Raw genomic sequence first — 20,038 nt, forward strand, 5'->3', positions numbered from 1 at the left:
CCACTACCCCAGCAGACTCCCCCAAAAATACATGAAAGAAATCAGTTCCCCATTCACTCTGGAAAATAGCTCTCTTAAGCATCCTCCCCCCCGGCTGCAAGAAACTGTCTTTACTCAAAGGCAAAGTTACAAAAGAAAAATGAAGCCCTTCATATACATAGACAGAAGCACTGAAAGTATATTTTGATATATTTGAGGTCTTCAACACTTTCAAACCCCTCGCCCATCCAAACAGATATTTACCCATGTTAACTATTGAAGTGGTGTTTATTAATATAGTTGCCAACTCACAAGACACAGGTTTCTCCGGATATGAATTTAACATCTTATCAGGAAAACTAGAATACAAGCCCACCCGCCTGCCACCCCCCATTAGGTTGCCCACTTTTTGGAACAGCAGTAGTCTGTTATAATTGCGATCTCAGTCTCTTTAGTAAGAGTGCACAGGATATATTGCAGACTTGGAATAGAGTTTTTCAAATTAAAAGATTTTTTCCAACAAGAAAAATATGCCCCCTGGCCAAAAAACTTTGCTATATGCATGGAAACAGTCTAAAAATGCTAACGTAAAAACACCATTTACACAATAGGCATCTGGCAGCATTTTCAGATTTTTTTAATTTATTCTGACATGCTATAAAGGAATAAATTACACTGTTAAAGAATTACCAGCAATAAAAGTACTTTTCTTTCAGCTGGGCTAAAGTAAGAGTGAGGAGGAAAGCCCAGGGCAGTAACCAATGTGAACACTGCACAGTGTGAGGCTGTCCAAGAACAAGAGTTAATTTGATTATATCCACTTCACAAGAACTTGAAAGAAAATGCCTTGGTTTAAAACCCTCCAAACACTTCCATTCTAAATTTTCAAAACTAATCACCACAAGTCAGTTCAGCCAATGCAAGACAACGGCAACACTTGTGGGCTGCCAATACTGGGGTCTTCAAAAGATGCCAATCTCTTATTATAGAGGGCTGGGTATCAATGCAGCAGGTTATAAAAAATTGCAAGACTGCCCTTTCCCCTCAAGAAAAAAAAATTAAAAACGAAAGTGAGGAAGAATTACAATACTAAATCTAAAATGATTTAGAAAGAAAAATGACTTTTTGCTTAACAAATGGCCTTGAAATTGCCTGTTTAAAAAGAACTGGGGTGGTGTTGATTTCTTTAGACTGAATTAACAAGGCAAATTTAAAAAAAAAATTTCCTTACAGAAAGTTTTTAGTTTTTAATGAACTTGTAAACAAAAAAGCTCCCGTTTCAAAATAAAAACAAAATCCCAGATCATATAGATGTTTACAGTGATTACATTTATCTAAGCAACTTACATACAGGTTGAGTTGTAAGATGTTAACTAAATTTCTGTGACAAATATGCTGTTTTTCCTTTTATACCAAGAACATTATAGAGTTAATGCAGAGTCCTAAAGATTATCTAGTAGTCGCTAAGTTTCTCTTAAGTCTTCACTTTAGATGCTGTTATTTCTAGCACAGGTAAGCAGGCAGAGTCTTTCATACGCTTAAAAACTGGAATCTTTGGTTACTACCATGTCAGCTGGCTTGGTATGTTGCACATAGAAGCCAACAATTTTAAGAATGTTTTAAGTGTACAACTTTCAAAACCCAGGGAGGAATAACCAGAAAGAGTGCACAGTTGTGAGCATTTACAATTATCACAACTGTTGCTGAAGACTGTTCATGCCATTCTTCCAAAACAATGAGATCTCATAAGCAGTGTAGTTCAAAGTAAAAAGGTAACAAAAATTGGCATATGCACAATTTTCTCCACCATTTTGTGTCAACCATTTAGTTAACTTTTCCACTTGAAAAAATGCAATAGAAAACTGGACACCATGTTTCACTATCTCAGTAATTCACAATTACAGCTGCTGCTACAACTCAAAGTGCAGCATCACCAGTACTGCCCAGAGCCAGTTTATACTGAAATTAAGTTCTTTACACCAAGTAAATGGTTGCCCACAACCACTGGCAAGTGTACGTATGAACTAAAATTTCTAGGATTTGGGGAGTGACAAGTCCTGCTCCGATCTGCTCTGCTTTGTTTGTTCCTCTCTTCATGCTCAGAAACCTGTAAGATAAACAAAGGCAACTTACTGATATTTGAAAAGAAAAACGGAACAGCCTCCGGGATGGCAGGGTTAAACACAAATAATTATGGTCATTTACAGAGGAAAATGTTGTTCCATTTTAGAACGGTATGGTCCCTGCTTTCCTTTTCTAAAGCTAAACGTGGTTTGACTGATCACTGTTCCGAACCAACATCGCATGCTTATAAATTTATAGCAACAGTACACATATGCACTAACTAGATGCAAAGTCCTTCAAATGGCCATTCAGTTTGGCAGCCAGCCATAGAATTTAAGAACAAGATGTGTTCTTGCCACTAGGAAGCAGGGTGTAATTTCACAGAGTTGTTTTCTACTTGTCTGTAATGCTGTGTGTGTGTGTGTGTGTGTGTATTTTGCAGAATGTCCCCACCGGTCACCTGATGACAGTCTCTCGGAGGAGCATCAAGTGGCAGGAAGCAGATTTGATCCCGTTCTTTGGGGCCAGCCGGATTAGAACCGTTTTGGAACTGTGCAGAAATACTTTAAAATGCCTTTTCACTCCATGAAGCAACTATCAGCTGGTTTGCTTCAGATCCTTATTTTAAAAAGGCACATTGTGATGTGTTTGGAGGGAGCCACTGCTTTGGCTGGGCACCAGTTACTTTTACAGATCCTTCAGGGCTCCATTTAAGCCCTTTGTAGTTGTCTACTTATAATGGCGCGACTGGAAATGCTCAGGTTTAAGAATTGTAGGCAGGCCCCAGACTTTAAGGAACACGGTAGACTGAAGTGTTGTAGTGAGATGTTCACAAATCAAGGTGCATTTTGTTTATGAATGTCTCTGGCCATCTGATAGTTTCCTATCCCCAATTCATTTGAGAGCAGTTACTGGAAAACTGAAATTCTGTTCTCAAACAGATGCAGCCATTAGATCATTTACCACACAAGAAATCTTCAATCAAATCACCCCCATGAGGTCATTTTGATACCCCAAAACCTTTAAAAGGTGACCAGTATTTTAAAATTGGACTTGCGGCCATTGCTATTTCATGAGGGATAAAAGCCTGAAAGGTTGTTCATTTTTGTTTTTGAACTTAGAAATGCCTGACTTTTTTTGGAGGGAAGTCTGAACACTAATGACTTACTGAAGGGACTAGAATGCTGAAACTAGCAAATTTTCTTTAACCAGAGTCAATCATTGAACAGATTTTAAAAAAGAATTTTAAAACCAGCGATTAAAAAAAAATCCCTTTCCTTTAACGGCTCAGCTTTTAGCTCTTGTGATGTCACCATTTCACTAGTTCTGTAGTCAGAGAGCGTTCCAGAATACACAGCACTTAGATTTCTAATGGAAACAAGCAAAAACACTTTATGATCTGTAAAGAAAACTGAACTTCAATTAAAGAAGCCAAAACGGATTAGAGTCAAAGATTCTTTTCTTCTTTGCAACTCATCTTTAATATGCCTTATCCAAATGACTGCAGCTGTATGTTTTTAGTTGAAAGATAAAGGCCCATCTGACATGCTTTGTCCCAAATCATTACCCAGCTTCAGACTATTCAGACTATTTTACCAGCCTATCAGAATGTGAAGTACACTGCACCTAATTTGGAAAGCATTTAAAACGCTCAGCATTTACACCACCTTCTTTTAAGCACCCTCATTAAAAGCTGCAGGAAAAACTACCATTGTGCAGTCTGCATTTTTGCTGTGTGGCTGTGTTCTTCTGTTGTGATAAGCCTTCGCCAATTTGACAAACACTTCCTACAGTCTCAGGACTGGTTACACAGATACTGGGGCTGTACTTTGGGATGTCACGCTGATAAGACTGGCAACCACAATCTGGTATGTACACTTCCCCCCTGCATTCTGGTCACAATACCATCCAACACTAGTGCCATTTTGCCGTATCATTTGTTCAGGTGCCTCTATTACTACACACCTACCACTGTTATAGGTTCACTGCATTTTGGAAGTTCTTATGCTCAGGAAATCAAACATCTTTAGAGCTTTTATCAACTCTCCATCACAGATACTCAATGTACAAGATAACACGAACAGCATGATATAAAGAAATGATTTATGGGAGATAGTGGATGAAACAAAAGGAAACAAAATGCAATAATCACATGAATCTCCTGTGTTCTGTATTACTGTTAAGCAAGGCAGGATACTCTACATCAGTGACCAAACTGTGGCCTGTGGACCACTAAATTGGCTAGTCTTGTGACAACAGTTCTTTGTTTCCAGTTGTCAAGCTGCACTAAGGACAATCAGTAGTACATGTCTTTTAAAATGAGAGAGGGGAGGAGTCAGAGCGTAAGTTTGGGAATCTTCCTAAATGCTAATAGCCTTTCGGGAACCATGGGACCAGAACGAGATTCACTAGTTTGTGAGTTTACGGTAAGGAAAGCAATCTAAAAATGACACATTCAGTAGATTTGCTGTGTATGCTTGAGTCTCATCTCTGAAAAAAGCAGCCAGTTTATAGTGATCAGCACTGCGGAGTCCATACAGCTATGGCATGATGAGCTGGGGTCTTCCGTGTCATGAAAAACCCCCATCAAAGATCAAATTGCAGATTACTGGGGATGATAAGATGCGAATTTGAGCAGGTTTTTTTTGCATTTCTGGTGTTAGTAGCTAGAAAACATCTCACTAAATAACAGAACAAGTTTTATTTGAATCTGGGAAAATATGAAAGGAAACAAAAGCACACTTTTACACTGCCACTTTTGCCTAATATCAGAATTTGCTCAATTAGGTCTTAGGTACTGCCATGATCTATGAACAGCATGCCGTGTTTTGGATACAAGTACTACCAACATTAAACACCAAGGGAAAATACTGTTGCCATTTCTTGGCCTTCTTAGGCTTTAACGTCAGACGTTCTACCAGTTTGTAATATTTTAATTGACAAGAGACGCTTTCACGTTTAAAAGCTGTTTTTTTTCAGATAATTTTTGCCTCCACTTCCTGGAGGAAAGCCCAGAGTGGATGCAGTGCTCTGACAAACGAGCACAGCAGCACTTATCCAGGATACAGCGTCCTGGTACTGTAACGAACCAGCCCTCATGCTGCCTCTCCTCTGTATTGCTGATGGAGGACTGTGGGATTAACAAAGTGAGGAAGCAGATGGGAGCATCCCCACCACAGAAGACACAAGAGACAGGTCTCATGCTGTGGAATCCATGAACCTCCTTAATGCTTTCCTCTAGCAATCCTGAACATACAAGGAGTGTTAGAGGAACTACTGGGGAGGGAGCAAGAAGAAGAAAAGATTACAGAGTAGGTGCTCCCACCACACAAAGAGGATCCATTTCTTGGTTCTGGTAACTGTCCAGTCCTTGGATGAAATGGGAGAATTGGGACAATCATAGAATACCAGGGTTGGAAGGGACCTCAGGAGGTCATCTAGTCCAACCCCCTACTCAAAGCAGGACCAATCCCCAATTTTTGCCCCAGATCCCAAATGGCCCCCTCAAAGATTGAACTCTCAACCCTGGGTTTAGCAGACCAATGCTCAAACCACTGAGCTATCCCTCCCCACAATGTCTTCCCACAAAAGCATGTCCCAACAGTTTGTTGAGACCCTGCGGTCTACTACCTTTCTCTGCATAGAGCAGTGTAAGTGGCTTTCAGATGAGAAGGTTTCCCGGCTTCCCTCTTAGCTGACTACGGTTTTACTTTATAGCCCTAGGACTGACCATCACAAGCTAACAATTAATTAATCATGATTAATCGCACTGTTAAACAATAGAATACCATTTATTTAAATTTTTGGATGTTTTCTACATTTTCTAATATATTAATTTCAATTACAACACAGAATACAAAGTGTACAGAGCTTATATTTATTTTTGATTAGAAGTATTTGCACTGTAAAATATCAAAATAGTATTTTTCAATTCACCTAACAGAAGTACTGTAGTGTGATCTCGATCTTGAAAGTTGAACTTACAGATGTAGGACTATGTACAAAAAAACCTGCATTTAAAAAAAAAAATTTTAGAGCCTGCAAGTCCACTCAGTCCACTTCTTGTTCAGCCAATTGGTCAGATAAATAAGTCTATTAACATCTGCAGGAGATAATGCTGCCCGCTTCTTGTTTACATCACCTGAAAGTGAGAACAGGCGTTCTCATGTCACTTTTGTAGCTGGTGTTGCAAAATATTTACATGCCAGGTGCGCTAAAAGATTCGTATGTCCCTTCATGCTTCAACCACCATTCCAGAGGATGTGTCCATGCTGATGACAGGTCCTGCTCGATAACAATCCAAAGCAGTGCAGACCAACATTCATTTTCATTGTTTGAGTCAGATGCCACAAGCAGAAAGTTGATTTTCTTTTTTGGTGATTCAGGTTCTGTAGTTTCTGCATTGAAGTGTTGCTCTTTTAAGACTTCTGAAAGCATGCTCCAAACCTTGACCCTCAGATTTTGGAAGGCACTTCAGATTCTTAAACCTTGGGTCCAGAGCTGTAGCTATTTTAGAAATCTCATATTGGTAACTTGTGTTTTCTGAAATCTGTTCTGAAAGTGTTCTTAAAATGAACATGTGCTGGGTCATCATCCGAGACTGCTATAACATGAAATATGGCAGAATGTGGGTAAAACAGAGCAGGGGACATTGAACTCCTCGGGGGGGGGGGGGGGGGAGAGAACTGTGCCAAATTTAATTAAAACAAGTGTCATCAGTATGGAAGCATGTCCTCTGGAACGTTGGCCAAAGCATGAAGGGGCATACAAATGTTTAGCTTATCTGGCACGTAAATACCTTGCAATGCCGGGTACAAAAGTGTCATGCAAAAGCTTGTTCTCACTTTCTGGTGACACTAAATAAGAGAGCAGCATTATCTCCCGTAAATGTAAACAAACCAGTTTGTCTTAGCGGTTGGCTGAACAAGAAGTAGGACTGAGTGGACTTGTGGGCTCTGAAGTTTTACATTGTTTTGTTTGAGTGCAGTTATGTAAAAAACCAAAAATCTACATTTGTAAGTTGCACTTTTACAACAAAGGCTGCACTACCGTACTTGTATGAGGTGAACTGAAAAATACTATTTTTGTTTATCATTTTTAAAGTGCAAATATTTGTAATCAAAATCAGTGCATATTTTGATTACAACACAATACGATATATATGAGAATGTACAAAAACATCCAAAATATTTAATAAATTTCAATTGGTATTCTATTGTTTAACAGTGCAATTAATTTGAGTTAATTGCGATTAATCAACAGTCCTAATACATATACACACACATTTATTTATGCAATTTTAGTTTAATAGTTTCAGATTAAGCAATATCATTCACTGTTTTCTAGCATACTGAAAATGTACAATTATTTACTGGATAATTAACTTTTGCCCATAATTTGAATCATGCTGCATTAGGACAGCAGCTGGAATTTAAACACAGAAAACAGCATTTTTATTCAACAAAACTTTGCTTATCAAAACATATTTCACATTTACAACTAAATGATTTAGGAAACAGGGATTAACTGCGTTTAGCAGTGATTAAATTATTTCAGGTCAGCTCCTGTTACTTTCACTTTGGCACATTTGCCCAGGCTGAAGTTCCTTTTCGCATAAGTCTCTTGAACATGAGAGAGTCTCCTACATTTCTTAGGCCCTCCTTCAAACTTTTAGATTTCATCCCTTCCCCTCGTTTTTATTCATAGACTAGAAGAGGGACTAGCTTTCCTGCTTTTTCGACTCCTAATTGATTTCTCAAATTTGAATTAGTTCAAATAAAGCAAATATTCACTGTGCCTGCAGAAGAGGCTACTGCTGTCAAAAGCAGGTTTAGCACTTCAAAAAACTCTGGTTCCAGGTGCTTAACTAGTGACAGCCACCAGTTCAGTGGTAGGACTTTGTTTAAATCATTAGCAAACGTGTATGGCTTGAATGGTTTACCACCAGCCCTGAAATTTATTGTGGTTGGCATGACTGATGAGTGATTATTAGATGCCAGTAGTATAGTAGCACCTTCAGCAGTTAAAGCATCTACCCTGGTGCTTTGCATTGACAATATTGACAAGAAAAGGAGATGAGTAAATGATTGATCCATCTGCTTCCTTACTGCCTGCAATTTAAAATTTGTTGTTCATTATTTCCTTTCCTCAATGTCTCCTGATGTTCCTTTCTAAATTTCAACAGCATCAGCAATACAGCAATCTTTCTGCAGTTTATCCAAAGCTACAGAAAGTGGTTTCAGTATATGCAGCATGTATTCTACATTTCTCTTCAGTCTGATGTTGACTACTTCAGCTGTGATAGTTCCATCTATTTTGCCAACAATTTGCTTCACAAATAGTCATCAAAACAGGTCAGTTCTTAATAAATACCTCAAAAGTCAACTACTAATCCCATTGTACATATTGGGTGAGAATTGGTTTGGATCCTCCTCCTCTCTGCAGCAAAGCTGAAGTGGTTGTTAGGGAATTATTTTGAAATTTCAACATTTTTATTTATTCCTGGAGGTGAACTTCGGCTAAAAGATTAATCAAATGAGCACTGCAACCCCAAGTTTTAGGGTCCCTTCATTATTTTCTTCTGGATATCTTCTCATCTTTGCTACATTTGCAGCATTGTCTCTGATGCTACACACTTTAATTTTTGTTCAACTTGTTATAGCTTTTACTGCTACTGATAAGTATTCTGCTACGTGGATATTTCCTGATGTATCAATTGTTCTTGTAAGATAGACAACCCCATCTTCTGTTGTCACACAAGCACAGATTATTGGATCATTGTGTACGTTGCTCCACTCATCAAGACTCAGATTAATGAAATTTCCCGTAAATTTTTTTTGCACACAGTGTTCAATTTCATTCTCACACTCTGTGTCCAGTAACTTTCCAGCATGGTCTGCTCTGCCAGTAGTGTGTAGCCTCATCATAACGACTGCGCCACATCAATGAAATGTTTGCTCTGAACAAGACGAAAGGGAGAATTTGTTGCATAAATGAACCAAGCAATCTTGTCACCAAAGGAGTCTGGTTGGAATGGGCTGATCCTGATTACTAACGCATCCATGGTTTTACTGGATAATGAAGAAAGTCTTTTCTTGATTCAGGTAATTTACTGTCGGACACATATTTAGTTGCGGCAATCTAGTGGTACCGGCAGATGATGACTCTGAAGTTGTAAACACTGCAGACAGATGTTCATAAACCCTTATTGTCTAAGATGGACCCTGAAACAAAATGGTAAACGTCACTAATTAAGCATTACTCAGTGTTGCTTATAATAAAGTATATATAAAACACATGAAACACGCATCCTACTGGACCTGTTTGTTCCACTGTTTAAATAATTTATTCCGAACCTAGTTTTATTGGAAAAAAGTCATGAGAATTATCCAATTCTATTAAAAAACCCTCATTTCTAGAAACATACCAGACAGCGTGAAAATAAAAACCCCTTTAAATGTTAAAAATTCATAAATGCCTAATCAAACTCTACTTTTGTTTGATTATACTGCGCAATAAAAAAGTCATTTCAGAAGTCCACCAGTAACAGTAAAAATGGAATCGATAAATATTCCCACAACAAATTAATATACCAATTATATTGTGAACACAAAAACTTTGAAGTTGGTAAGTAAATAATCTACCCAAAACACTGGTGTGTGACAATAAGCTAAGTTATCATTCACTAACATAGTAAGACATGGTAGGCAGTCCATAAGAATGGTGGAAAAATAAGTTTACTAACCAGATAATCCAGATTGTTCAGATATGTCCACATCATCTTCAAAATCATTGCCTTCTGAAGAGCATTTTGCATCATGCTTCATTCTGACAACCAGACCTTGCATCTCTGTTGTGCTGCTTACATTTAGCATATGATGTTCCTTTTATACCCAGGAGGTACAATTTTTGTTTGTTTTGTAAATATGACTCGCAGCCATGGCAGGTCTCTTTCCTCCTCTATTCCCAAGTGTTGAAATGAACAGAGAAGGAGTTCTCAGGATAAATGTTTTGGTGGCCGCGCTATGAGGCCACCAACTTTTGCTGGTGGCTACTCATATTTTTTCCCTAAAATATTTGTAGGATGGAGCCTGAAATCTTGTGTCCAGATCCTGAAACGGACAGGGGATGGGGTCTGGGATGGAGCCCAAAGCCGTAGGGCTGGAGCCTGGTGCTGCACAGCCGGAGCCCGAAACATGGCCAGAGCCTTAGGCCCTGCCTCCCCAGGGCTGAAGCCCAAAGCCTGAGCCCCACTGCCCCTGGGAAGGTGAGGAACTCACTGGCTGCCTGCTCCTCCAGCGTTGTGCCCCAGGTTGTCACCGGAGGGGGGCAGGATCCAACCCCTACTGGCAGCCCTCCAACCAATACCAAGGCGGTGCATCCAGGAGCAACAGGGAGGGGCCGCTACTTTGCCACTCCTTCCCCCCCCACACTGTCCCCATCACGGCCCAGGAGGCTGTGGCCACAAGAAAAGCTCCGGTAGCTGCATGTGGCTACAATGGCTGCATTTGAAAAACACTGCGCTAGAGGCTGCACTCTGAAGAATGTTATCCCTTTTTCCCAGTGTCCTGTTTTCACTCCAGTGTTGCACCCTTCTGCTCCTTCTCCCTTGTTACAAAACTCCTCTACCCTGCCCCAGCCCCAGCCAAACAAAAGAATTAACAATCCAAGATATAAAACAGGAGGAGACCACCTCAAGGTGGGCTCAGTGGATGATCCTGATGAGATACAGGATATCTCCTGAAGTTAGAGGTCCAACATTTATGACGACTGCCAGGCTCTTGCACCAAGCAGTACAGCCTGTGGGTCTACCACAGGATCAAGCTATTACAGTACATGACCTATTACATCATTTATAAAGCTCAAAAGTTAGAATCGGGGAAAATATTTTATATAGAAAAGCATCCTTTAACTCAAAGTTTTTGATAGAGGCTCATGGATTCGGCATATGTATTTTTTATTTAAGTGTTAAGAGATTACAGCAAGTTTAAGCCTTAACATATTTTGGAGTAAATTCAAACTTCATTTTAAAACAGGTTTATTTTTAAAGAGAAAATTGTTTAAAAATTTAAAACCTAAAAATCCTATTTTTGTATTTTTTCAAAAAAAATTCACTCACCCATTTAGCAAGGAGAACCACAGAACAGTTCTTTTGCAGCTGTTTACTGAAACAAGTGACATGAATAACTGTCAAAGATTCTTTCCTTCGCTGTTTCCCTCAGTGAAGATTCAACTTGCAAATCAAGCTTTAAGAAACTGCATCAACTGCAGTAAGGGTTGAGCATTCAATCAGTCCAAAATAATTGGCCAGCTGACTTGGTCAAACATTATTAAAAAAAATGGCAAGTATGGAAAACCACTAAAGCACTAATTTATCAGAATAGTAACAACAAAAAGGTAACACTTTATGGTCTTCAATAGGCTTAGCTTTAAACACTTGTGCCTAATTACGAAACAAAAGTTATTTAACTTAGAAAAATGTGAAGCACAATGAAAACATTCTAATAAATAGAATTACTACCTTTTTAGCAATGTGAATGTTATGCAAGAAAACCTCCGTGTAAGCTGGTCTCTCCTCAACAGAAGTTGGTCCAATAATAAATAATACGTCACTCACCTTTGTCCCTCTAATATCTTGGGACCAACAGGGCTACAACACCACTGCATACAAAAGTTATAAAAGAAAAATTAAACAGAAAACAAATAGCATATGTAAAAAGTGATTTTTTTAAATGCACATATGCTAGTGAGTAGCAGGCCAACTCTTCAAGCACCTGGCTTTTCATTTATCTTTTTCTTCAGCTTCAACTACTTCATCTATTCCTGCCACCAAATTCATCATTATCGCTTTCTTCTTCATCCGATGAATACTGAGTCAACTCTTAATCTGCCATTTTCTTCTCTAATATTAAATTGTGACACATGGTCACCAGCTTCCCAGCACTGGCGGTCTTCAGTCTATTTCTGGTTTCTGAATGGATGAGGATTCCCCAAACTGACAAGTTTTGTTCCGCACATGCAGTTGTACCGTCAGAATTGTTTGCACATTTGTATATGCTTTAAAATTTGCAACAGTCACTAAGAGGTCACAAACTGAATTGAATGTGTCACCAGAAAGGTCTTGGCTCTAGAAATGTGGATCAAGAAGGTAGGCAGCATTATGTGATCACTTGGCTTTTCCATGATACTGTTTTGTCTATTACCTTTCCTCTTCAGTTTTTGTAAGTGGGTTGTGTTCAGTATTCTCAAAAAATTTATCCATCAGCAACTCATTCTTACCATTAATGTTTAACTATAATTTTCCGTAGTCTGAATGGACTGAGCTATGGGGTACAAACAGTGAAATGAACTTTGAGCTTTATATTCAAGATATTGAGACTGTCAGCGCAGAGTACTCAGGGGCAGCACTTGGCCACCACTTTTTCCAACAGCTGTGTATTGAATGACCTTCTTGAATATTTGAAGATCTTGGAAACATTTAATAGAAGATGCCCATCGAGTATGACTATGCTTACTCTGTGTGGATGATACTGAGTCCTGTACTCAATAACTGAAGAATGGCTGTTTTTTCAAAAACTTGAAAATGCTTTTCACTTTTGACACATGATGAGAAATTGTCAGATCTCGCCAATGAAAAACTGCATCATATGGACAGCACATAAACAAAGAAGGTGTGGACACATTTATTAAAGCCCAAGCAGGTTTCATATTAGCCATGTTGTTGGTACAACCAAAATAACCTTCCCTGGAGCCAATTCATTGATTACATTACTACACTGGTCAACAATATATTGGGCTGTGTGGTGATTCTCAGTTGTGCACTGAAATGAGTAAAGCACTGTGGAGTTATCATGAAGTTGATGGAGCACTCTGACTATAGCCCCATTCATCAAATACTAGAGAGACACGTGAGGAACTTGCACAGTAAATACATCAATTTTTTCACATTGTCTGCTTTGGCATTCAGAAGACTCCCTATAAACTGTATCCTACTTGGTACTTTGTAAATAGGATGCAAGTTATGAAAAAATTCTAGCATATGAGGATTTTTGATGGTATGAAATGGTATATTGCCGGCATGAACACCTCTACCAAATGTAGTCAAGTTAGGTTTTTTCTGATCATGGCACATTTTATCCAAAAGCCTCTTAAAAACGATTATGAACATCTGAATACTTTCCAGGAGTAGGAGTTTTCAATGTTGAAGCAGGTGGAGTATCAAAATACTTATCAGAAGACTAAGAAGTTGAATTAGCTTCACTTTCACCCATATGACAGAAAATATCCCTGCATGCTTCTTGATGCTGCCAACGACAAAGTTGGAGTGCACAGAAGAAAAATTTTGATGCAGACCAGTTTTCCCTTTCTTGCTGTTTGACTGCAATAGTTTTGCTAGTAGCTGGACACATCATGAGAATTCATCAGAGTTTCTCCATTCTATCTACGTGTCATACTCAGGAGAACAGAACTTGCACTTCGCTTTAACGTTTTTTCCATGTTAATGTCTAGTAAAAAAGAAGTTTCCATACAAACGATTCTGGCTTTCCCCAACTCTGCATTATTTATGTCACTGTTGTTAATGTCTTCCTACTTCTGGAATGCTTTCCAGATTATGAAGTATCTCTTGTATTTCAACCAACCAGTAGCCAATTTATTCTCTATCTGCTGCTGTTCCGGAAGAATCCAGCGAAACAAAACGTTTTTGGGCATGCTGCCCTCTCCCTCCCGGGACCTTTACAGAATTCCAGATCAGATGAAAGGGAGAGACAGCTCTTCCTCCCTACAGCAAACACAATGGATTCATAGGTGGCAGCAGCAGGAGGAAGAACAGCAGGAAGGGAGAGGCCTTTACTGAGATGTGATATTAGAATCCACTCATTAGCACAGGACTTTTCAGATTATTGGCAAGGTTTGGTTGGGATTAACTGTGTGGGTATTATAAAGGAGATCTTTGTTGAGAGGGAACTAGTGGAAGTTTATTTACATGGGCATTTAATGTTGCTGTTTGCTTTGTTGAAGTAAGGAAAGGTGTGTGTGGGGGGTTAATAGCGGAGATTCTTTTCTTTGTTTTGGGAGAGGTTTAATGGCTGTGTAGCTTCTCTTTGTGTTGGGGAAGGAAGTTTAATGACTCCCTCCCCAACTCCAGAGTTAATTTCTTACGTTTGGTCAGTTTAGAGTAGACTGTAAGCTCTTCTGGGTAGGGACTATGTCTTAAATTTGTTTAATGTACTTTATAAACAGCCATGTACATTGATGGCCTGGTATACAAATAAAAGAAAAATACACAGAGAGTATTTGTTCTACAAGGTTCTAACCAGTCAAGATGCTCAATTTTCACCTTCCAACCCTCCCACCCACCTCCCGCAAACAGGTGGCATTAGCATGTAGTAGAGTGAGCAACCAATACGCTCAAGTTGGCTAGCTAACTTGTGGCATCATGGTTTTGCTGCAATCAAAAAGGTAGGATGCCAGCTACATCAGACTATTCTTGCTGGAATACTTGATAGTGGTTAAGTAGGCCTTCAACTGATTGGCTTGCCAAGTGCAGCACTGACCTCAAAAACAAGTTTTAATATCCCAGAATGGTCTACCAGTAAGAGAATGCTGGAAGTCAGAATTGTGCAGTGGATTTCACAACACTTCCCTGCATTATTAGTCTTAAAACTTAACCTGCTAGTTTACTGACTTCACACCTAGATTCACTGTAGGTTAAATTCTAACCAGGCATTATCCAAGGTTTCTCTTTTATTTCAGCCATGCTTGGCACAAGGACCTGCTATAGTAGTAACTGTTACTGCATCAATGAAATATAATCTAATACAGCATATGCATTGTGAAGGTAAGATTGAAAATCATTTCCTTGCTCAAATAGCTGAGTTTTAAAAGCAGCTAGAAAACATATTCAAAGTAGTCCCTAGGGCTTTTCCAGAAGAATTCAACAGTGTTCAAAGTGAAGCATGTTTAGTCTCAAAAAGAAGTTTTGGACAGCAATTGCATCTGAACATTTCACAACATTTCCCCGCAAAATCATCATCTAAAAACTTACGTTTTATACCAAGAAGTCTAAAAACCAAGAATGTCCAGCCACTTTGAAATGAAAAAAGATGGAAAATTGTGACTTTCTGGGATAAAACCTTGAAGTACAACAGCAGTTCAAGATTATACCTAAATTTGAGCAAGACATTCCAGGCTTATTGGTCCTTTCCCTGGACTTTGGGCCAAGTGAGGCTGAATGCAGTATGTATTAACATTAGAGGAAGCCAAGTGATGAAACCATATCATTCACAGTTTTCCATTTTCACTGCTGGACAGATGCAGAGTGGAGAAAAACCCACAACACTCCTATAGCTGGAACAGAGCAGAACCCAAAGTCTCCAGATACTGGCCCTAGTTAATGAGGACTATCGCTGTAAAGTGTTAGGTCTAGGATTTTGGATTGTATCACTTATCACATTCCCAACACCAAGTCATTTTCTTGTTTTGGAAAAGGGGTTAATGCGGGAGCAAAAGATGCAGTGGTTAAAATGACCCAACATCCCCAAAAGAAATGATATGAAGAACAAGGACATTTTGGTTTAAAGTTAGTAGTCAAATTCTCCAAGGACGTCTTTTTTTTTTTTTAAACAAACAGCCAAATGTGTGTTTTTAAACCACCTCCTTGATCTAACACTTAAATCACTGGCATTGTCCAATTTAGTGTTTAATTTTTTCCTGTAACGTCACTTGGTTCTTGGCTACTAACCTTTCATGTTACTCTTGGATTTGTCAGTTTGCTTGCCTGTGGGGGTTTGGGCCTGCTGCCCCTGCCCACTGGAAGAGGCGGCTTGCTGTGCTGCTTTCTGCTTTAACATTGTCCAGTCGAACGTGTAGTCATATTGGTGGTTCAGGGTCCTAGAAGACAGGGAAACACTTACTGCAACGTGACTACCTTACTGTGAATTTCAAGCCAGTCTGCTGAGAAATGAAGCTAGAAGTTAATCTTCAAAGCACTTTACAAAAAACAATTAAGAGCAGTGTACAAATGCTAAATATTACTAACTGAAAGGAATCCTTGGAGTAAGTCAAAGCCATTTGGTAATGTCTGCTTCCCTCATTCACACAGATATCTGCATCTGTAGAAGTACTTCTGCACAGCCCAGCTTCTCCTCCTGCCTGCACTGGAGTCATGATTCTTCCTTTATATTGTCTTATAGGAGAGATTTCTGGTGCTACAAATCATCCTACATGAATTTATAAGATTCCAAAGGGCTCAGATTATAGAGGGTCAACACCAACTTCCATTATTTAAAGGCACTTTATAGAGAAAACAGTTGGTCTTATGTTCTTGTTTGCTTCTTTACAGTGTAAAAAGTATTAATGGGTTTTAAAACACCATTCCCTCAAATAAACTTCCAGGACACCACCACCAGATCTATATGTAGCCCCAATCCTCACCGCACCCAAAAGCTTCCCATCGCTTCTTCTCGTGATCCAGATCCCATAATCCTCTTGCCACTGAGAGTTGCTGGAGATGGTGGGATGTTGGACAATTTCAGCCATTTTGGGGGTTGAGGATGAAGAGGAATCAAAGTCACTGATCTACGTCATCGCCAGGGCGGACCAGATCAAATAGAAAAGATCCTCTTCCTTCACAGCCAGTTTCATATTGTGCCACATTTCCTGGTTTTCTAAAGTTGTAGTTTGCATACTGTTTCTAATTTTAAATGATTTCTTGAAGTAAACTTAGAAGTTTCCCCATTCCAGGAATTTAAAAAGAAAAAAAACTCTAAAGAAGATTCATGAAGCAGTTATTGTTCATTTGAATGCTGATCCGATTAGATTTCTAAATTATGCTATATTTTTAGACTGACCTGAAAAGAATACGGAATAATTGCCTCAGATACATGTAATCCGGTGCCTCTTCAAAGCGAAGGCCACGACAGTAGTTCAGGTACATGGCAAATTCTGCAGGAAATCCCTGTAAGCAACAGCATTAGTCAAACTATGACCCGCAATGAGGAGCCATTTGTAAGGATTCAGAAATCAAAAAGCCATAGCCAATATTTAAAGGCAGAGTTTAAAAATGGATTTGGGTCTTAGGAGAAGTCAATAACTTAAGTCTCTGTTTTGGCCCCATTTTGCTCAGGATGCTCATCAGATCACTAGACACCCAAGAATATATTCCTTTTCCTGTCTTAATTCACAGGACCTTAATATGATGTATGCAACGTAAAAATAAAGACATATACAAACAGCAGCATTTAATTAAAACTGAAAATATACCAAATGCTTTATTCTTTTATACCTTTCCCCTTTTATTCTAGTTATGCTTAGTTCTTAAAAATCCTTTGCCCCAACAGAAGTGGTTACAGTTCTTCAGAAAACTCAGTTACTTGTACAGGCTATTTTGGGGGTATTCTAAGTAACAGAAGCTACTGCTTAATGCTCCTTGGGACCTAATCATGAAAAAGTCTACTTTGAGAACTGGCATCATAATGTGAATTTCTGCATAATAAGTGCTGCTTAAACGCCCTATTCTTAATAATAAAATAGTTATTTGCATAAACTAATGCTTTAGTGTTGTAAGAAAAAAAGCAAGAGGAGGGAGAATTCAGTGGCAGATACTTGTAAAATCTGTCATCTGTAGGAAGTAGAACTACTTTTCCAACATTCACTATATGGTGATTTGCAGGATTGCAGAGTTAGACCCAAGGGACTCTTGGAAGACACCTAACCAACAACATAACCTTACCCTGGAAATGGGTAAAAAGCAGGCATCTATGCCTTTGCTTTTGATGCCATGAGGTGCTGACATCTGCAGCCCTGGAGAGGGTACAGTGAGCTGGTCCTTTGAAATCCCAGATGACAGCATTGGATAATTGTTTTTCTGCAGTCAGGCCTCTCAAGTGGGATTCCACAGGGGTCCATTCTATTGCTTCTTCTACTCAACAGGTATAGGAGACTATTAGGAAACACAGGCTGCTGAGTGTTCCCTCACAGCACTGGATGAGAGACCTCTGTAGCTTCATCTCATCCAATCTTTCCCGTGATGCAAGTATTCTATTTGTACCTCAATGAAATACTTTGAGAAGAATTTGGACGACACTCAACCCAGATAAACCTGACTGAGCGTTTACATGGTGAGAGCAAGAAGAATTGGCAAAAGTGAAGATTTATATTGTTCAGACCCCCCAAACCGAGGCTATGCCTGCCTTATTTATATTTGCAAATTAAGGATCTTGTTAGATTGCCAGCTGCACCTGCTGTTCAAGTAGCAATGGCTAGCAGGAGAATTCAAGTGAATAGAGAATGCAGTTTATTTAAAGTGCTTTGACCATGTGTCCAACGCACTGGACATGTCCTTTGAGTCTCTACGGAATGATGTCATGCGGTGAAATAAAATTATTTCCATTTACTCTTACCTTACACAAAACCTCAACAGGAGTGGACATCTTCTTTTCACTAATCTTTTCATACTTTTGCTTCTTTGTTGCAGCCTGTGGAACATGTGGGTCACAATATAAAAAGATGTTGTGCAACACTGGATTAACAAGGACAGTAGCAAAAAATAAAAATCAAACTGACAGGGAAAGCCCTTTGTCAACCAGAAGTTTTTTTTATGTGAAATCTCCAAGTCCCACATACTTATTGCACAGGGAATGAAGGTCAATCTGGTATTAAGATTTGGACACAGTTTAATACCATTTATTGCAGTCTAAGGCTTCCATCACATGGCACAACTCGTGTCTTTCTAGCTGCTGCTTTTGTCCACTCAGACCCTACTTGAATATCCATTTGCAAAAGTTCCATTAATTCCAATTTCTGAACTCCATTCAACTGCTGCCTCTACTTTTTAGTGAGAAACCATTACATTAGATTGCAGCTGGAAAGTTCTAGCATTTTACCATCAGATTGCCTGTTTAAAAACTTACTGGTTGTGCAGCTATAACGCCCCCTGAACAGCACAATTCCCATATGGGAAAGAAAACTAAAATACAGTAAAGAATAAGTCTACACTATTCAAATCACAAATTCACCATGCTTTTACATGATGACCTCATGTTCTGACATAGGGTAATGCAAATGCACACCTAAGTTAAGCTTTGCGTATGTTTCAATTAAGATAGCCATTCAGCTAACCCACAAACGAGACTTAAATTCTCTTTTTAAAGTTATACTTTCATATCCTACATAGTTACTGAGACTATTAAAATAATCTTTTATATCTATGTCTCCCTTTCCAAAATGACCTCAGCCTTGGATAGGAAGAGTACTTTTGCAAGGCTGATGTAAGCCACTGTTTAGCATAAATTTAAAAAGTGAAACAATACACACATTTTGCATACTGCATGAGTAAAAGCAGAGGCCTTCTCCTGTCACATCCAGTAAAACTAAACTTGGAAAAGAGCTCTGAGTTAGAACTGCACAGATCATTTTATGCAGGCTAGTAGTCAAGAGCATCCATTACCAGCTCTTACATGTTTAGAGTCTACAGTAAGACTGCAGACTGCATGGCCTACCTTTAATCCTTGCCAAGGCAGGCTGGTTCTGTTAAAATACATCAATACATAGCCTAGAGACTCCATATCATCTCGACGACTGTAGAGAAAAAAAGACAATCTTAAAAACTGCAAATGTTATCAGAACATTAAGATTGCACCATTTAGTGTTCATAAGAATCCTTAAACTAGAAACAGTCTCATGTTTGTTCAAACTATTTCTAACAATGACACAAGGAATCAATGAGCAAAACGGAGAAAAATCTGGGATTAAGCTATGTTTCTCTACAAGTCATTTTAGAGATACTGAAATTTAGGGAAAACATGTAACAATCAGTCTGAAGGCTCCAATGTTACTTAGTTTTTCAAAGCAAGGAAAGTGACTTTCCCATTCAGCTCCTATTGACATTAGTTGCAGTTGTGACTAAACAGCTGCACATCTATGAAAATTTGTTCCCATGGAACTCCAGAAAGCCAAAGTGAAAAATTTGATAACCACAGATGCATTAACTCCTTTT

At 38.9% G+C, this 20,038-nt stretch overlaps 1 protein-coding gene across 8 annotated transcripts in view; it reads right to left on the reverse strand.

The window, feature by feature from the left end:
- Window positions 1-593: 593 nt before the first annotated feature.
- The window catches only part of CSNK1A1 (casein kinase 1 alpha 1), a 52,130-nt gene continuing 32,685 nt past the window's right edge, over window positions 594-20,038 (reverse strand). For 2 of the 8 annotated variants that reach the window (XM_073355835.2, XM_073355843.2), the window contains 8 exons: window positions 19,542-19,620; window positions 18,444-18,518; window positions 16,893-16,999; window positions 15,785-15,933; window positions 15,089-15,129; window positions 9,788-11,703; window positions 8,416-9,266; window positions 594-2,086 (listed from right to left, as the gene is read on the reverse strand). In XM_073355835.2, coding sequence (XP_073211936.1) covers window positions 15,092-15,129; window positions 15,785-15,933; window positions 16,893-16,999; window positions 18,444-18,518; window positions 19,542-19,620 — 448 coding nt within the window. In that variant the 3' untranslated portion in view covers window positions 594-2,086; window positions 8,416-9,266; window positions 9,788-11,703; window positions 15,089-15,091. Of the gene's footprint in view, window positions 2,087-8,415; window positions 9,267-9,787; window positions 11,704-15,088; window positions 15,130-15,779; window positions 15,934-16,892; window positions 17,000-18,443; window positions 18,519-19,541; window positions 19,621-20,038 lie in introns of those variants that run through there. The other 6 variants (XM_073355840.2, XM_073355837.2, XM_073355836.2 and 3 more) reach the window with 6 other exon arrangements.

The sequence above is a fragment of the Lepidochelys kempii genome, chromosome 8 (assembly GCF_965140285.1).
Source record: "Lepidochelys kempii isolate rLepKem1 chromosome 8, rLepKem1.hap1, whole genome shotgun sequence".
NCBI classification, from domain to species: domain Eukaryota; kingdom Metazoa; phylum Chordata; order Testudines; family Cheloniidae; genus Lepidochelys; species Lepidochelys kempii.